General features: G+C 36.8%; 1 protein-coding gene across 1 annotated transcript in view; it reads left to right on the top strand.

The window, feature by feature from the left end:
• The window catches only part of lamb1a (laminin, beta 1a), a 99,240-nt gene that overhangs the window by 65,250 nt on the left and 13,196 nt on the right, over positions 1-20,794 (top strand). The window contains exons 24-27 of the mRNA XM_069907556.1: positions 8,467-8,836; positions 17,024-17,208; positions 17,625-17,866; positions 18,527-18,730. Coding sequence (XP_069763657.1) covers positions 8,467-8,836; positions 17,024-17,208; positions 17,625-17,866; positions 18,527-18,730 — 1,001 coding nt within the window. The remainder of the gene's footprint in view (positions 1-8,466; positions 8,837-17,023; positions 17,209-17,624; positions 17,867-18,526; positions 18,731-20,794) is intronic.

Genomic DNA, 20,794 nt, shown 5'->3' with positions numbered 1-20,794 from the left:
GGTATTGCTCCTTCATTTGGAGAAATTACTGTTGCAACAAGATCAGGCCACTTAGCGGTTTAATCTGAATACACAAAAAGGTGTACTGGAAAAGGTCAAATGCCACTTTGAAAATGAAGGGAATGTTGTCACACGTCCATTTAGCAACAATATTCAGGCAAAAGTGGAAGTAGCTTCACTATGTAAATAAACATTCTATTGTTGGCCTTGACATATTTGGTTTGTTAGAGAAATCTAAAGTATTCTGATCTCTGCCATCTGTTTTGACAACTGCATCATTCACAGAGTTAATATTTAAAAATCACTGCAAACTGATTGAGGAGATTCCTTAAACATTAACTGTGTTTTAATGTAATAAATAGTTGCTGAAGTTTAGCAAGCAGATGATGTGGGCTTGGGTTGCAGGTTTTGCTTGTAGCATTAATTCCCCCCTCTGTTTTATCTTCCGATCTCTCCTTCCCACCCAGTCTCAAAAGTCCTGACCTGAAACATTGAGTGACCATTTATACCCATGTATGCTGCCTGACTAACTGAGTCCCTCTAGCTTTTCATTGTCTGTTCAAGGTTGCAGCATCTGCAGTTTTTTTGTCTCCATGAAGAACACTTTATGAAAGCTCGAGGTAAAGTGGACATTGTATACTGTTTTTCTATAGATGTGTACAACTGTTGAGTAGACACAAGATTTAGTGGTTTGCTGAGGGAATTCTGTGAGTTGAAGTTGATCAGAATTGAATTAGTGTTTTTAGCCTAGAGCAATCATTCTCACGGGGACCATATGCCTTCACCCCGCCCCCCCCCCCCCCCCCCACCAACCATTGCAGCACATTTAAGTGGGGATCACGGACTGAATTTTTTGTTTTTTATGTAGTCGGTAGCTGAGAAGTGTGAGGGAAACCATAAACATGACTGCTTCACAGGGAAGGGGGCCCATAAACTTTGGGCAGGGGCCATAGCCAAAAGAAACACTGAGAATGGCTGGTCTAGAGCTTTCCCTGCTATTCCAAGCATAGGCCACGACCTCGAACAGCAAAACTAGGTCTCCTGATTGCGATAAAAGCACAGAAATGCTGGAGGAACTCTGCTTGTATTGCAGCGTCCATAGGAGTAAAAGCCTGTCCCCTTCCTGATTGTAGGGATCTCTTCATAAACCAGTGCAATGCTGCAAGGTGGAAATTCTTATTTTATTCATGTGTGGGTCACGTGAAGCTCAAAATGAAGAACCCTTTTGAGGCTTTTCAACATTAATATTAACAGGATGCTTTGTAAAGTGGAGGTATGAATCTGGTGGTATTACTGTTGGTACACAATGCATGTCATTACCCATCCACCACCTGCACCATATTTGTGCTAGTTTGTGATCTGTTCGACCTATAGTTAGTGCAGGTTTACTGCACCACCTATCCTTTATGGAAAAGTTTTTCCAGGACAACACCTTTCACCCCAAGTCTATCAGACAGAATGTCCTGCAGAAACTGAGAGAGGAGAACTCTATGGATCTGGTGGGATGCGCTGAGGCTTGGTGCAGCCAACATGAGGGCACTGTGGGGAAGGTGCACAGTTTAGCGTCCTCCCATTACTGGGCACTGAGGTGCTGACACTGAGAGGAAACTCCTCAAGCAACAGAGTTGGGGGGAAACAACAAGGTGCCATAGGGATGGTAACATTATTAAGAGCTGATTGTCACTGTAAATTTTTGAATAGCTTTTCCTGTATTATAAGTAATTTACTGAATATGTTAGTCTTGAATAGTTTTCCTCCTCCTGTATTGTATATAATTTATTGCAAATAAAGTATTTTTGGGGGAAAAAAAAGTAGGTGCAGTTAAATGTGGATAAGGAGACTCAACAATGCACACAACTCTCAGTGTCTGCTGACCTGCCATCTGTGAATACCCCACTGGATTCAGGTCAAGAATGTAGATAGGTTTTACGGGTGAGGAAGATGTGTGTCCAGAGAGGGTTCAGAATCATGGATAGGTGTGCAAACAGGTTCTAAATGAATTGGTATATTAATTTATTACATCCACCTTTTGTGTACATCATTGGTAACTGCCTTAGTGGTCATGTTATCCATGCTGCTCTCCTCCATGAATCACGAAGCCTGATGTATTTGTGAAGGAATGCTTGTTTAGGTTTTTATCACACTCCTTTATTTTTTAAACTTTATTTATTCGTTCAAAAAAACAAATAATATATGACATATACAGCAATTAAACATGAACATGAATATTTTTAGATATATAAAAAAAGAGAAACCCCCCCCTTCAGCCAACTCTCCTAAGGAGAGCCATAAAAAAAAAGGATATTTAAAAAAAAGTTAAATATACATATTAAAATCTAATCAATATAAATTGAAATGTAAATATTCCAAATATAACAGCCACTTGTTAATAAAAAAATTATAATTATCATGTGAAACATGATCTCATTATGCCATCTATTAATATCAATCATATTTGTATCTTTCCACGTACTGGCAATGCATTTTTTCGCTACGGATAAAGCTAAATATACAAAAGCAAGCTGAAACTTATTTAATCCCAAGCCTTTCAGAGGTTGCAAACTACTGTTGGATCAAAAAGTATTTTAATCTTATAGATATTCTAAAAACGATTGAATTTTCTTCCAAAAAGATTGTATATGATTACATGACCAAACAGCATGAAAAAAAGTTCCAACTGTATCACCACATCTAAAACACAAATCTGATTCATTAAAACCATATTTTTAAAAATTTTTCATGTGTCAAATATAATTGATGTAAAAAAATTGTAATTAATCATTTTATAACGTGCATTTATCAATCTAGTTACACTATCATAACAGATATCTAACCAATCCTCTTCGGAAAAAGTAAAACCAATATCCGCTTCCCATTTAATTTTAGATCTATCCCAACCTTTTTTATCCATACCATCCTGTAATATTTGATACATAAATGAAATATAACCCTTCTCTGGTACCTTCTTAAGAAAAGTCTCAAATTTAGTAATTTTAGATAAAATCATCTGTCTACCAAACATACATTTTACCAAAGATCGAATTTGATAATAAAGAAATAAAGAATTCTTATCAATACCAAAATCTTCCCTCATCTGATTAAAAGATAAAAACTTACCCTATTTAAAACAATCTCCCAAATTTTTCACACCTTTAAATCTCCAATGTAATAAACCTTGATTATGTATTGAAAAAGAAATAAGTTGATTATTATACAACGGAGTCAAAGCCAGTAATTTACCCCTAGAACCTATCATTTTATTTTTCTTTAACCATAACTTCATTAAATATTTTAGTATAGGCACATTATATTGTTGTAACAAATTCATATTCCACCTAAACAAAAATTGATGTACTTCAAATTCAGAAATACTTGCTATCTCAATTTTAGCCCAACTAGGAGGGTGTACCAAATCCATCAATGTACTAATAAATTTAAGTTGGGCTGCCTCATAATAATTTAGAAAATTGGTAAACGTAATCCCCCTAACTCATATTTCCAAGTTAATTTATTCAAAGCTACTCTCGAAAATTTACCCCTCGATAAAAATTCCCTAACCATTTTATTTAAATCTCAAAAAAAAATTTACCAAGTAAATATGGAATAGATTAAAACAAATATTGTACACGTGGAAAGATATTCATCTTAATTGTATTTATCCTTCCCATTAAATTAATAGGTAAATCTTTCCATTTAATCAAATCAGTTTTAATTTTTTCATTAACAGACCATAATTTAATTTATATAAAGATTGATAATTAACATTCAAAATTATACCCAGATATTTAATTCGATCAGCCCACTTCAAATTAATAATATTCTTATAACTGAATAATCTCCTTCACTTACCGGTAATATTTCACTTTTTTCCCAATTAACTTTATATTCAGAAAGACATCCATATTGTATTAAACATTCCTTCAAATGCAAAAGTGACTGAGCTGGGTTTATTAAATACACCAATACGTCATCAGCAAATAAATTAATTTTATACTCCTCATCTAAAACTTTCATACCTTGTATCTGTGTATTTTGTCTCATCAACTGTGCTAAAGTTCAATCACTAACGCAAACAAAGGTGGTGATAAAGGACAACCTTGACGAGTTGATCGAGTTAACTTAAAAGATTCTGAAATCAAACCATTCATCAATACTCTAGCTACTGGTTTACTATATAGAGCCCTAATCCAACCAATAAAAGGAGGACCAAACTTAAATTTCTCCAAAACTTCAAACAAAAAATTCCATTCAACTCTATCAAATGCTTTTTCTGCATCTAAGGATATCACCATCGGATGATCTAAAGATTGTCGAAATCTATTAATCAAACTAATCACTCACAAAATATTATCTGAAGCATATCTATTCTTTATAAAACCTGTTTGATCAATATGAATCAACTTTGGTAAAAATTTATCCAATCTATTTGCTAATATTTTAGCTATTATTTTATAATCTACATTTAACAACGAAATGGGTCTATATGAAGATACCTTTAAAGGATTTCTCTTTTTTTTAGGAATTACTGTAATTAAAGCACTAGAACAAGACTCAGGTAAATCATAATGTACTCCAACTTGACGTAATACATCCCCAAACACTGTAGATAAATCATCTTTAAACATTTTATAAAATTCAACCGAAAATCCATCATCACCAGGCGATTTACTCTTCAGCATTTCCAGCATAGCCATTTTAATTTCCGAATCAGTAAATGGTTCTTCTAACTCCTGTATATCTCCATCCTCTAATATCGATAAATTCAACTGTGATTTTTAAAAAATCAATCGATCCAGTTTCCTATTTTCCTTCAGATGTATATAACTTTTTATAAAATGAATAAAATTCATCATTAATCTCACGAGGTTTATAAGTAATAAGAGAATTCCGTCTAACAGCATTAATAGTCCTCGATATCTTCTTTCTTTAATTGCCATGCCAATACCTTGTGTGCTTTCTCTCCCCATTCGTAATACTGTTGTTTAGTCCTATTAATCACACATTCAAATTGATAAGATTGCAAAGTATTATATTTCAATTTCAGCCTAGATAATTCTATTTTCTGATCTCCTGTAGCATCTTTCTGAAATTCCTTTTCTAACTCATCAATCTGTTTCTCTAATTCAAGACTCTTGATTTAACCGATTCTTTTTTATTTTATAAGTATAACTAATTATTTGTCCTTTCAAATACGCTTTCATTGCATCCCATAATACAAACTTACTTTGAACAATTTAGAATTTTCTTTCAAAAAAAATTTGTTTTTTCAAAAAATCAATAAATTCCGTATTTTTAACAACATTGTATTAAATCTCCAACGATAAGCTATTTGAATTTTTCTCAGAAGTTTCATATGTAAAATATAACAGAGAATGATCTGAAATCACCCACACACTCCTATTTATGATGCAAAATCAATGCAGAAGATCTCTTGAGCCACAATGGGCAAGATGCTCTTAAAGGATCCCAAAACCCAGCAGCAATAAACATCCACCAAGACAAGTAGTTTTTAAAACAAAAGTTATTTTTAATCAACTTTAAATATGAAAATAGAATCAGACAAACATTAACAACTCTATTCTTATACTATACTCTATACTAACCCAAATTATCTCCTTCTAATTCTAAGTGCACATGTGTGTAATTTCAAGAAAAGTTCTTTGGTTCACAGTTCAATCTCACTACTTCTTCCAAGTTCTCTAGTTGCAGGCAATCACCATACTGTGCACAGAATTTAACATGTATAAAGTTCACCAGGCTTGGTGCTTGAAGGTAAATGTTTAACACTCAGGAAGGTTCTTGTAGGGTTTGCAGAGAGAGATATTTGTTGCTCCAGAATTTCCACAACTGAGGTACCACCACTAGTCACCTCAGGGTCTCACTGATGAAACTTGCCCCATCAGGGTCTTCTAGATGGTAACCTCTTTCTTCAAGCTACCACAGCATTCCATTCCTTCCTCTATTTCAAGAGAAACATCAGACAGATAGTACTTTCAGCCATCTACTTCTCTGGAACTTGCTTTCATCAGTTTCAAACAGTTTTCCCTGGATTGCACTTGTCAGTGTCCCACACACTGACTGACTGAGCTGTTACCTCAACTCTCTCTCTTTTCCAACTGAAACTCCAAAGACACCATGTGACTCATGTCTTGCAAAATCCCCACCTTCTCCAACAAAACAACAGTTCTTTCTTCTCCCATCTGTTGTTAGATCAAAAAAATCCAGAAGTGACCTTTCTATGAGCACTTTACAGAAAGGGTACTTAGACAGCTTGACTCTAGAAAGACGATGGTCAAGCATTTTATGACGTCAGTTCAATGAACATCTACTTGTGAAAGATGATTACATTCTCCAGAGATCTTCCGATGTGAATTCTTGTTTTATGTGACCTACTCTAAATCTTATAAATTCTCCCCAAATTTGTAAAAGCAGTTTGAACCAGGAGATGGTGTCGACAAATTCTTTTCTTCTAGTACATCAGATATTTGGACTGAAACTTTGCTATATGGAAAGTGCATTGCACTTGATTTAGTCTTAAATTGAGAAAGCATTGCCTTTGTGGATAAACATCAACCAATTAGAAAGAACTTTTACTCTGGTCAGAAATCACAGATCTTTTGAGCAAATTTTGGTTCTTGGTCTGGAACATCTACAGTGGTGTTAGAAACAGAAGTACCTTCACAGAAATTGCTCGAGACAAAAATTGAGAACAAAGAACATTTATTATACAACAATGCAAAGTTGGGTGCTTCCCCTTACCCTGGGAATACACACATACACTGGGGCTCACCCAACTTTTATACAGTTTATTTCAGTATAGGAATACCCTCCCCCTTACATTCTTCTGCATCCTGGAGAGCTTTGCAATCCTGCCTGCCTACGTGCTGTTTCTGTGCATTTGGCAGACCAGGGGGTATCCTGTCGGTGTGTTATCATGTCATTAGCCTGTCCTGCATCGGACTTGTCAGCCACAAACGAGCCGGCAGCTGACGTGGACATTTACCCCCTCCATAAATCTTCGTCCACGAAGCCAAGCCAAAAAAGATCCTCATTGTCCTTATTCACAAACCTGTCTTTGTTCTAATTTACACCTTCCCGACCCTCAGGGCTGTGTCCTCTTCATATGTAGAACTGGCTAATACTGTCTAAGGCTTACTAATTACATATTCAAATCTACTACTTTAGTTTCTTCATCTTCATATTTTTATATCAGTTGTACTCATCTCTCACAGTGGCTAATGCAGAGAATTCAATGATGGCCTCAATCAGTTATATAAATTGACTGCATAATCAAATGTACAAGTTTGAAATAACATTCAATTCAGATTAATTGCCATAGTGACCATATGAGAATTTAGATATATGGGGTGAAAGACAGTGATGCATTTTTTGGTTGCAGCAATGGAGTTGGCCAAGATGTACAAGGTTAGTGCTCTTAGACAACTATACAAAAATATTTTAAAAGGATGGATTTAGTCAGACAAATGCCAAGTTGAATACAACTTACCATGCCTTAGCTCCTCAGGTTTTGATGGAACATTTTTATTAAATGGAAAATTTTAGAACTTCACATTGGTTATTTTGATATTATGAGAAAATAGTTGTTTAATGGCTGGGTCTGTTAGAATTGCTGAGAAAGACTTGTTCCTAGTTGGAAATGGGCATTCAGGTTTGTGAAAAGAAACAGTTCAAACGGTCTGATAGTCACAGACAGCAGAAACATTCAAACAAGCCTGACACTTGGAAAGGAAACATTTAATATGTGCGATTAAAAAGATATATGAAAATAGGAGATGAAATTAGCACTGTTATCTCAACTTTGGCAAGGAAGGTTCTAGAAGATATCAATTAGCCTTTCAATTGAGTGTGTCCAGTCATTGATCTAGAAGGGACTGGAAGAAAAGACCTTTTTGTTGCAACATTGAGTCAAGACGTGACACCTTCATGAAGTCAAAAAATGCATAAAAGGCCAAAAGCAAGCTCATTCCTTTGTGAATATTTAGAGGGATTTAGGTGAAATGTGTGAATAAATTGTTTGGGTAAATGATGTGAAGTAATATTTTTTAAAGCAGCATTGTGTATGATTGTTTAATTGTACTTTGCTGTTTGACTTTGTTCTGTTGTGCACTCCAAACTTCCAATTCCTTTTGATATATCTGCCATGAAAATTGGATTTTTTTTTCTCATAGTAGTTCTCCTGTTACTGGCGGTGCTAGTGGCTTTTCTTTAACCTCAGTCCACCAATTTCAAACAAATTCACCTGACTAGAGAGTGAAAGCTATCGTGAATAGTTTAAAGAGATTTCTGCACTGTTGAGATTGGTTGTCATAATATAGGTGCCAATTTGTAAAAGCAGTTTGAACCAGGAGATGGTGTTCTAGTACATCAGATATTTGGACTGAAACTTTGCTATATGGAAAGTGCATTACAAATTTGAAAGTAATATGCCTTTTCTTTTTCTTTTAGAATGTGATTGTAATGAACTTGGCATCGAGACACAGCAGTGCAACCAGACAGATGGACTCTGCGTCTGTCGAAAAGGGATTGCAGGGGATCGCTGTGATAGATGTGCTCGAGGATACTTTGGTACATTCCCTCATTGTGAACAGTGCCACGCGTGCTTCAGTCTCTGGGATAAAATAATCAAAGAGTTGACCATTCAAAGTAAACAACTCGTAGAGCAAGCTAATACAATCAAAGCCAGTGGAGTTATTGGTCCTTATCAAGAAACTGTTAATGCTGTGCAAGAAAGGATTGATAAGATACAATCTCTGCTTGCTGAAAATCCTGCCACAGAACCACTGGACAATATTGAAGATCTTTTGGAAGAAGCCAAGTAAGTAAGCTTAGTTTATACTAATGTTCTCTTTTCTCGTACACAGGAAGAGTTCTGCATGTTACACCTTTGTGTTTTCCATTTTCTGAGAAACTTGAAAAAGATAATTACAGTAATTAACCTTTTGCATCCCTTTTAAAATATTCCAGAGCCCCCCTAGTAAATTGGTTACACAGCAGAGACATGAATTCTTTCGCCCATTTGCCTACAGTAAGTCTGTATCTAATGCCCTACCTTTTCGAGTTCCTATCTAAATACCTCAAATATAGTAACTACTGTAGAATAGAGGAAATTGTGGAATCCAACAAGATCACAAGTGTGCTACTGAGGAGTCAAGTTTGCCATCAGAGCAGACAAGATAGCCCTAGCTATTGCAAGCGCCAAGCCATCAGGGAGGCCAAGTGTGCATATGCCCATGGTAATTTTCAGGACAGCAAAGACACGCGACACATGTGGAAGAGCATTCAAGACTACATCATCTGGCTGTGCTGGTGATGCCTCCCTCCCAGATGCACTGAACAACCTCTACATGCATTTTGCAGTGAAGACCATTTCTCCTCCAAATGATCAGGAGCTGTGTCTTACTGTGGTCGATGTGAAGAGAGTGTTAGCTTGCTGGTCTGGATAACATTCCTGGCAGAGCGCTCAGGGGATGTGTGGCTCAGCTCCCATTCTCCTAATTTATCCAAGGCAGTGTTTCTGTGTCTTCAGCACTACAACCTATTTTGGTATCATCCACTTATTTAGCCATTAAGCTATCTATTCATCTGTCACCCCCATTCCATTATCCAAATCATTTTTATACAACATAAAAAGGAAGTGGCCCCACTAGTGACAGCCTATCAACCCAAATAGAATCCCCTTATTCCCACTATCTGTTTCTTGCATTTTAACTAATGCTCCACCCATGTTAGTATTCTTTCTGTAATTCTATAAGCTCTCTTGTTAAGCAGCCTCATATGTGGCACCTTGTCAAAGTCCTTTTGAAAGTCCAAGAACACAACGTTCGCTGCTTCTCCCCTGTCTATCTTGAACGTATTATAGCAAGTTTGCCAGGCATGATTTTCCTTTAAGGAAACCATGCTGACTTGGACCTATCTTGTGATGCTCCTGAGGTTCTCCTTAACCTCATCTTTGACAATTGATTCCAACATCTTCCAAACCACTGACATCAGACTAATAGGTCTATAGTTTCCTTTCTGCTGTCTCCTTACCTTCGTAAACAGCAGAGTGACATTTGCAATGCACCAATCCTCTGGGAATCATTGATTCCTGGAAGATCATTACCAATGCCTCCACAATCAATGCAGCAACCTCCTTCACAGCTTGAGGGTGCATTCCATCTGGTCCAGGAGACTTACCTTAGACCATTTAGCTTCCTAAATACCTTCTCTCTCGTGATCTTGACAGCGCTTACTTCACTTCCCAGAGACCCTTGAGAATCCGATAAGCTACTAATATGTTCTACTGTAAGGACAGATCAAAAATATCCATTCAGTTCCTCTGCCATCTCCTTGTCTCCCATTACAATCTCTCCATTGTTTTTTTTTGTTTCTCTTTTGCTCTTTATATATTTAAAAAAGCTTTTAGTATCCTTTTTGATATTACTTGCTAACCTTTCATATTTTCTCTTTTCCTTCTTAATCTTCTTAGTTGCCTTTTCTTATGAAAGCTTCCCAGTCCTCTACCTTCCCACTAATTTTTGCTTCCTTGTTTGCCCTCTCTTGCTTTTTCTTTGGCTTTAACTTTCCACTTCAGCCATAATTGTCTCATTTTTCCATTCACAACTTTCCTTCCTTTTGGTAGGTGCTTGTTCTGGACTTTCCTCATTTTCTTGCAAAAACTTCAGCCATTGCTGATTTTCTGTTTTTCCTAGTTGTGTGCTTTTCCATTCGACTTTGGCCAGTTCCTCTATTGTGCGACTGTAATTTCCTTTACTCCATTGAAACATCGACACATCAGATTTTAACCTTTCCCTTTCAAATTTCACAGTGAACTCATTGTGACCACTGCCTCCTAAGGGTCCCTTTACCTTAAGATCTCTTATCATCTTTGGTTCATTTGATAGGACCCAATCCAAAGCCGCTGATCCTCTCGTGGTCTCATCAACAAGCTGCTCTTAAAAAAAAACCATCCCACAAACTTTCCGTTCTGGGATCCCATACCGACCTGACCTTTCCAATCTACTTTCAGGTTAAAATCTTCCATGATTATGGCAACATGCCTTTTTAAATTCCTGTTGTATTTTTTAGTGCATATCTTGGCTGCTCTTTGGAGGCCTGTATATAACAGCTGTTGGTTCCTTTTACCTTTACCAATCCTTATATCAATCCATAAGGATTCTACCTTTTTATTTCTGTCCAATAATTTGATATCGTTTACCAGCAGAGCCATTCCACTCCCTCTGTCTATCTGCCTATCCTTCCGATACACAGTGTATCCTTGGACATTCAGCTCCCAATGACAACCATCCTTTAGCCATGACTCAGTAATGGCCACAACATTGAACCATCCAACCTGTAACTACTGCAAGATCATCCACCTTTTTTCTAATGCTGCGTTCATTTAAGTATAATATCTTTAGACCAGATTTTTGTAAGGACTGTCTTTCTGTCATCCCTCCAGTTGCAATTTTGTCCCATCACCTGCTTGTCATCCATGCTACATACTATCCTAGGTTTATTTCTAATTCACCTATCATCAGTTCTGACACACTGATTCCCATTCCCCTGCAAAATTAGTTTAAATCTTCCTTAACCACCACAATAAACCTGCCTGCCAGGATATTGGACCCCTTTGGGTTCAGGTGTATTCCATCCTTATTTGTATTAGATCATGCCTTACCCAGAAGAGATCCCACTGATCGAAGAATCTAAACCCTGCCCTCGACATCAGTTTCTCAGCCATCCATTTATGCACCTGATCTCGCTTTTTTTTAACCCTCACTAGCACGAGGCACAGGCAAGAATCCTGAGATTCTTGGATCACTTCTTTCTATTATCTTTTTTTCTCCCTTTGGTTCAACATGAATATTGAATTTGCATTTTTGTACCAATGTTGTATTTTTTTTCCCTTTGTAAGAATCACATGTTGACTCTTTTATCTCACTTTAATATCGACAGGCGGATCAATATTTGTATTATCTTGTTAATATTATTGATGTTTTTGATCATTCTTCGTTTTGACTACATGTTGACTGAAAATTTTCTAAAATATTCAAAACAAAAGAATCCTGAGATTACCATTCTGGAGTCCTTCTCAGCTTCCTTCCTAATACCTTGTATTCTCCCTTCAGGATATCCATACTTAATTTTCCTATGTCATTGGTACCAACATGTACCAAGAGCTGTTCACCCTCTCTCCTCAGAATGTTTTCAGACCTGATCAGACCCCATCATCCCATACCCTGGCAGCTGGGAGGCAACACACCATCCAGATGTCTTTATTAGGTGTGCAGAATCTCTTTTCCATCCTCCTCATTATAGAATTGCCAACCATAACTGCATACTTCTAGATGGATGTCGACCACTTTTAAAAAAATATTTTAAAAAATAAAAAATATAAATCCCATTTAAATTCAATCTCACCTTGTTCTTGACGTCCTTCTGGTGGGAGGGGGAAGAATCTGATGATCTACCATATCATGCCTCTTTATAAATTATCACAAACCCTCAACTTCAGAGAAAACAACTCCAGCATATTCAGTCTCTCCACATAACAAAATTCCTTCAATTTTTGTATTCTGTGCCCTGAGCTGTGAAGAAGCTGTCTTGGGTAAACTTGTTCCTCTCACTTTGTTTGTTTTAGATTGGTCAGTGTTCGAGCTACCGAAAGAAAATAGACACACACTGAGAGCAGTTCAGTTTATACAAGTCTTTATTACTAAATATAAAGCTGAATTCACACTACAACATGCAAGCCCTTCCCAATTATACTTATCAATGCCTGGACTGGTCCCAACTGTCAAAGCGAGGCGACGACTACACACTTGTAGTACATTGTCTGGGCGCCAGTAGCAGCTTCTCCACCTCCCCAAACCGGGACGTTGGTTTGGAATCTTGAAGTTCTTCTTCTTGCTGAGAGATGTTGCCACCTCTTGAAGAGTCTCAAACTTCAGCAGTGGGACCATGGCTTATATTACCCAAAAGTTGTTTACTTCAGATCTTATATCTTTGAACAAATGATTTAATTATCTTAAAGGTCTCCTGACAGTCTGCGACCAACAAAAGACAATGTGCATCCTGGGCCTCATGGTGGAATTTTAGATTATGTCTACTGATGCAACTGCATCCCTTCTTGCATCAGCTGGTCTAAATCCTCCATGACAGAAGCCCCATATGCTTCCTTCATCACCCTATTTACCGTGTTGTCGCCTTCGAGGAACAATGGAATTGAACCCCAACATCCCTCTGCTTTATCAATATTCCTTAGTTGCCCTATCACTTATTGTACATGTCCTATTCCAATTTGACTTGCAAAAAATGATAATTCTTCACTTCAGATTAAATTCCATCTGCCAGTGTTCAGCCCAACTTTCTTTATGATCTATATCCTATTGTAGCCATAGACGACCTTTTTCACTCTCTGCAATTCCAATTTTTTCCCACCACAAGCTTGTTAATCATGTCTCCTACATTCACATCAAAGTCATTAATATATTTCTCAAACAACAATTCTTGCAAAATGCCACTTGCTACAAACTTGCAATCAGAAAAGCATTCCTCTGCCAGTTCCCATTGCCTCCCATCACTATAACAATTTTGGATCCAATTGTTCGGTAGCTCACCATTGACCCCCACCATATGTCTTGACCTTAAGGACTTGCCTCCAATACAGGAGCTTGTCAGATGCTAGACTAACACCCAAATAAATAGACAATGTCCATTGCCTTCCTTCATCCTTCTTATTTACTGTCACAAAAAAACTTGCCGCTGATGTATATAAATCCTATCCCCCTCAGAATTTTCTCCAATAAATTTCTCAGTCACTGAAGTAAGGCTCACCAGCCTGCAGTTTCCTGGCTTATCCCTGATGCCCTTCTTAAATAAAGAAATATGTTGCTGCCTCTTCCCTTGCATCCCATAGCATCCTGGGAAAGGAGACTGACAGATTTCTGTCTATCAGTAACCTTTTCCTGAACTTACCATCTTCCACAGATGCAATGGAGATATGGTTGGCATGTAAAAATCATCCACAATACTATGGTTTATCTGTTGTTCAAATTTTGTTCCCAAATGTGATATTGGTCCAATATCAGTAAATTTGCTAAGCGATAGGAAGGGTCATATTTGGTACCATTGGAATCCATTAATGTGAAACCAATGTGCATGATTAAGTGATGCATTCAAAAGTCCTTATTGTGATGGTGATTCTTTTTCTGGCAGTTGTTTTGCTGGTTTGCATCTTGTGTTGATGGCTCCCAAGAAAAGGTTAAGAACATGAGAAATAAGAATAAACCATCTAGCCCATCAAGGACCCCACTGTTCAATATGGCTGTGAACTCAGCTCCACCTACCCACCTTTTCCCATAAAACTTAATTGCCCTGCAATGTAAATATTTATATAACTCTGTCTTAAATGTATTTAATGAGACAGTCTCAATTACTTCCTTGGGCAGAGAATTCACTGCTCTCTGGGGAAAAACAATTTCTTCTCATGTTTTGGGAATTGCTTGAATAAAACAAAACTTAAGCCAGCCAACATTTTTAATTTGGAAATCTTGGTTGATGTACAGCCATCTGTACACTAACTTTGGCTTTGTTATGTTGGTCTTTAGCTTGCTCTACTTGTGGTCTGGCAGTATGTTGGTTCAATCTGGAAATGTCATTAAGAGAAACCATCTGTAAGACAGCTGTGAAATAATTTTCAAGATTTTTGCAAATTTTTTGGCTTAACGTGACAATTGAGACATGTGTTTGATATATTGCTCCAGGATTTACTTTAAATGACAGAACATCTGAATTAAGCTCCTCAGGTTATTTTTATCTTATTTAAAAGGATTGAAAGGAGAATCATAGATATTCTGAACCATCCAACCTTCCCTAAGTTTTTATATGCAGTCTAGACTCCATCTACAAAGACTGCTTGCCAGATTTTTCATTCTCATCAATCTCCTGGTAATTTTTAGTTTTGATCCATTGTAATAGTTTGTGTTTTTCATTTTGGATAAAAGAAGCCTTAAAATGCTCAAGGCTTATCTAAATGTGCATTGTTGTGCATTGAGGTTTTACGAATCTACGCTGCTATCTAATTTTATTTTGCTTAAAAGTCCAAAATCTACTTCATTGTGAATATAATTAAATAGGCTGAACAATTGATAGAGGTGTGAACTAAAGAATTCCAAAGGTTCACAGCTTTGAATGAAGAGATTTCTCTTCTCAGATACCCAACCTCTGTGTTGATGCTGGCCTGATTTCAGATCCTTTATAAAGGTGAAATAGTCATTTCAGCCTGCTTTTGTGATGACCCCTCTCATTCTTCTAAACTGTAAAGTGTGACCTATTTTGTTCAATTTCTCCTTGTTGAATATCCATTGATATTTGGGATGTCTAATGTTTGTTTTGGTACACCTTCGAGGCAAGTGGAGGGAAACGAAAACTGTACACAGTGGCCCAAACATTTTTTATGGGATGTGGGCTTTTCTACCTGGCCAGCAATTTTTCTCATATGCAATTGCTTTAGAGAGCGCAGTAAGGAGCTATATTTTTAAACCAATTTATTATTTGTTGCTGCGTGGTTAGAGTAGCGGTTAATGCAATGCTGTTACAGCACTAATGATCGGACTGTGGTTCGAATCCCACGTTGTCTGTAAGGAGTTTGTACATTCTCCCCATGTCTGCATGGGTTTTCCTCAGGGGCTCCAGTTTCCTCCCACCAATCAAAGAAAAGAGTTCCTATGGTTTTAGTGAATCAGACTCTTGTTTTAGATGTGGTAATTCGGTTGGAACTTTTTTTCATGCTGTTTGGTTATGTGTACATATACAATCTTTTTGGAAAGCAATTCAATTGTTTTTGGAATATTTGTATAAGATCAAAATGCTTCTAGACCCGACAATATTTTTGTTGGGTGAGTTGAAGCCTTTGAAATATTTGGGATTAGACAAATTTCAGATTGCTTTTGTATATTTAGCTTTATCTGAAGCAAACAAATGTATAATGCCAATGTGATTGATATTAATAGATGGCATAATGAGATGAAAACTTATTTGGTAATGGACAAAATCAGATATGTTTTACATGATAATTACTCTTTTTTTCTTAATAAGTGGTCTTTATATTCAGAATATTTACATTTAAATTTACCTTGATTAGATTTTAGTAAATATATTTCAGTTTTTTTTTCTCTTTGGGTCTCTTAAAGAGAGCTGGCTGAGAGGGGGAGGGGGTGCTCTTTTTTTTTCTCTTTTTTAAAAAATATATATATATAATTTTATTGTTCATAATATGTATTTTGTTTTACTGTATGTAATAACCTTGTTGAATGAATAAATAAAATAAATAAAGTTATTTAAAAAAAAGAGTTCCAGGGATTGTAGGTTGATAATTGGGCAGAACAGGCTTGTGGGCCGAAAGGGCCTGCTACCGTGCTGTTTGTCTAAATTCATAAATTTAAAAATTAAATTTTTATTTCCTATGAAGGTTCTCCTGTGTTTTTATTTTAAAAGTAGTTCCATGAATTGAATGCATGAAAAATAAATGAATCACTGGACGTTAGGAAGTTGGAATTGTGTGTAGTTGGAATGAACATCTCCAGGTAGTGGTGCCCCTGATGGTAAGTTTGGGTATTATTGTCAGAGCAGACTGGGCTGAAAACCACAGTGCATTTTGAAGAAGGCGTACATGCCATCCATCATGCACTGAGGGAGAGATGGCCTTGGGTAGTGTTTAAGGTGTCAAACATTCAGGCTACTTGATCCTAGATAGTATTGAATTTGACTGTAGCTGTAAAGAACTCTTTTCATATTCCATACTCTTTGAATTTCATTCATAAAATTAGTTGGTTACTCAAAGCTGCAGGCATAGTCATTCAATGCACAAACTGATCCTTCTGCTTTTCCATACATCAATCTCGGTTTTGTGAGTTGGGTGCAAAGATATCCAAATCTCCATGTACAGCTAGAAGTCTTGAATTAAAAATCTTTCCTCAATGAAATAATGATATTAACTTTTAAAACCTTTTTTTTTTAGGAAGAAAGTGGCTGATCTTGCAAAAAAGGTGAATACAATTGAATCCAACCTTGCAGCAGCAAAAGATGAAAATAATGTGACTGCCAGTCAACTAAATGACCTTCAGAGTGACAGCGAGGGTTTAAAAGCTGTTGTAGGTGAACTTGCAGAGCAGTTGGAATATATTAAGAACTCCGATATCCGTGGCAAGTATTTCACTGAATTAAATGGAATTGTAACGTTATCTTCAAATGAAAAGTAAACTGGCCCACACATCTATGCACTGAATTTTGAATGGCGCAAGATACAATTTAGAATTTTAAATCACCTTACAAACCTTCAAAGAATCTTTAAATAATTTGTATCATTTCAGAATATATCTCCTTTTTGAATCAGATTTAAGCAGTTCTCCAGGGTAAAAATTATAATTTGTTTAAAGTTTCATATCATTAACATCTATATTGGGTGGCATTACTTTTCACTTCAGCTGTGTATAAAGTCCCAGCGAGTTGCAGTTATTACGATTTACAAACAGACCAAATTTTCTGTTGCTCTGCAAAATTTATTTTTCCAATCTTAAAGATAAAGTATGATTTAAATGTTTTCTAATCTTTAATTTTAGGAGCCCTGGACAGTGTTCAGAAATACTATGAACAATCTGTTGAGGCTGAAGTAAAAGTTAATGCTTCCACCACTGATCCTGACAATATATTGCTGGAATCTTCCACCATTCGAGAAATAGTGAATGAAATGATAACGCAGAGTGCAGATGACTTTGAGAAACTGCAAAAGGAGCATTCACAAATTCTGGAGGAAATGGCTGAGAAATTGCAGAGTCTCGATCTTTCTCCATTAAGTGAAAAGGTACAGTTTTTGTTTTTGCATCTTTATGGCTAATTTTAACATTACAAAATATGAACGGAGTTCTGATGTTTAGTTCCATAACCATATAACCATTTACGGAGCGGAAACAGGCCATGTTGGCCTTTCGAGTCCGCACCGATTCAATGATTTTGTCCATTGGAGAAAGAATATTCTTGAACCTCAATGTGGTTAACTTCAGATTTCTATATCTTCTTCCTTTCATCATCTAATCATTTTACGCCGGGGATTTTCAGCCTCTACCCCCTACTCGTATACCCAGCATGCCGATTAAGCAAATGGAAAGAGGACAGCAGAAAGTCTCCTGTTTCCAGTTGAAGGTAGAACACTCCGATCCCTGGGGATGAGTGTGTTTACCAACTGGTCGTTACTTGCGGTACAGTGGAAAAATGTAACAACATATTAACAGTGATAGCAAGATATATTTGTTGAACAATGCTGACTCCTGGTAATTAAGTGCTGAATGGCTGCAGTCCATCTAAACTATAGTTTAACCTTTCAACGTGGTGAATGTGAAATTGATCTCTTTACTCTTTTGACCCAACAGTTAATTTTTTTTTCTCCTTTGGATTGTTCCAGGCTTTTTTAAGTGAAGCTGTGCAAGAGCTAATTTGTCTAAACTGGTCTTGTGTGTTTGTGCAGATTTGTGGAAGTCCTGCAGACGTACCATGTGATGAATCAAAGTGCGGAGGTCCAAGCTGTCAAGCTGATGATAAAACGAGAAAGTGTGGAGGGCCTGGCTGTGATGGGCTTGTAACTTTAGCTCATAATGCATGGCAGAATTCTATGGATTTTGATACTGATATCCTAAATGCTTTGGCAGAAGTAGATCAGCTCTCTAAAATGGTACGTTTCCATTCTAAAACTTGGTTGGAGAAAAATAATTTATTTTTCCACTCATAACATGATCCCTTTTGACAGTAAACCCTGCCACAGGAGGAGGTAAGATGTCAGTTGCTGATAACACTAGTACTCAGACTAAAATCAAGGCCACCAACATCATTCTATACAAAGAGTGACGATTTAAAAAAAACTTAGTTTGTGTATCACATACAAAAACAGTAAAATCTCCAATGTCTGACACCTACGGGGATTACTGATGCTGGATATGCAAATATTCCAGTTAAGAATCACTCTTACAATGCCAAACTAATACACTGGCATTAAAAATACATAGTTTAAAAGACAGTGCAGATACAAAGTAATTTTAAAAAATCAGTATTTTAGTCCTTAATTATGTAAAGTTCACTTTAATCAGATAATTCCCGTAACTTACAAAATTTAAATTCAAACCCCTGGTTTCTGGCGCTGTAAAAGCGTTGTGCCAACCATGCTGCCATCATAATTAAAACACCCATCATGCAGGGATAGGGACACTTTAGGAGATGCGCCCAGCATTGGCCGGCTCTTCATCCTGAGTGGCGCTATTTTATTCAAACAGCTGCTGCAGGCAGGGCATGACCAGGATGCTCCACTGGCTGAATGTTTGCTTCCATCTTCACCAAGGGGTTGTGTATTGCTTCAGAGAATATTTACTTTTACAGTTTTAAATGTTCTATTTATTCTAATTTATGTTAGTTTTGCTGGTTGGTTGGGTTGGTTAGGAGCAGAGCAACGGCATATAGTACCTCAAGTTGTACATCAGCGAGAGAGAGGCTGTAAGCGTTCTTTCCTTGCATCTGTTGGTACATGTGCCTTAAAAACTCTGGCAGTTCAATACCAGTTGTGGCATTCATGTGCGCAAGTCAAAGGATGCCAGGTGTTGGACCCACTCGAGGCTTGAGCAGTAAAGTCTAGGCAGCGACTCCAGTCTGTTTGGAGAGGGTGAACCACTGTCGGACGAACAGTAATCAGAGACCCTTTCTGCCCCCCCCAAACCTGGATGCAAAGCACCTCATGTTACTATTTCAGAGGATGTCAGTTTTTCCTGGCATTCAGGTAAATGTTGATCCCTCAAGCAAGAGTCTGAAACTTTATTGCTGTTCTTGGGAGCTTGCTGTGTGCTAATTTGGTGCTGCAATTCAGTTCAATAGCAATAGTTTCAAAAGTACTTTAGCTGTAAAATACTATGTTTGGCAGACATAATTGCAAGTCATTTCCGTCAAAGGCATTGTAATTATAGGAAACATAAGAAATTAGAGGGAACAAAGTTTGCTGAACATTTGGCAATAATGGGATGTTTTTTTTGAATATTTATTTAAAGGACTTGCTGATTAAGGTGGAAAAACCTACATTATTATTTTTTTTTTTGTGACTGAAATATTTTGCTTTTTATTTATTTATTTAATTTTTTATTTTTCACACCATAAATCACATTAGCCATGATATACACTATTTCTTTTTCACACATATACAGTGACTTTTTCTCCCCCCCCCCACTCCTCCCAAGCCACCCCCCCCCACCCCACCCTCTCATCCATTTTAGGTATACAATCTAGGTTGCATTAAGCCAGTCAGACAATGTTGTCATTCAACAAAAATACACCAGAAATTCTACTGAGTCCATTCTTTTCTTTCCTTCTCCTTCCATCAACTTAGGTAATGTTTGTCCCCGGTAGGTTTTCGCTATTGTATTTAATGTAAGGCTCCTATACTTGTTCGAATATTTCAATATTATTTCTTAACCTATATGTTATTTTTTCTAATGGAATACATTTATTCATTTAAATTTAGTAGTTTCTTCCTTTTAATTTGGTTATGTATTCCATTAATATTTAAAGTCATATAGTTCAGCGTAGCCCTTTTATATTTTGTTTATCTTCTCTTTCCGTTTTTCCATCATTACCTTTCCTCCTTTTCCATTTCTGTTTTCTTATTTTCAACTCTTTATAAGACAACATTCCTACAACATCCAACATTTTCCTTATTCTCCTATTTCTATCTTATTTATCCCCAATCTCCCCTTCCCCT

The sequence above is a fragment of the Narcine bancroftii genome, chromosome 13 (genome assembly GCF_036971445.1).
Source record: "Narcine bancroftii isolate sNarBan1 chromosome 13, sNarBan1.hap1, whole genome shotgun sequence".
Taxonomy (NCBI): Eukaryota; Metazoa; Chordata; class Chondrichthyes; order Torpediniformes; family Narcinidae; genus Narcine; species Narcine bancroftii.
This window is presented reverse-complemented; position numbering and strand designations above follow the sequence as displayed.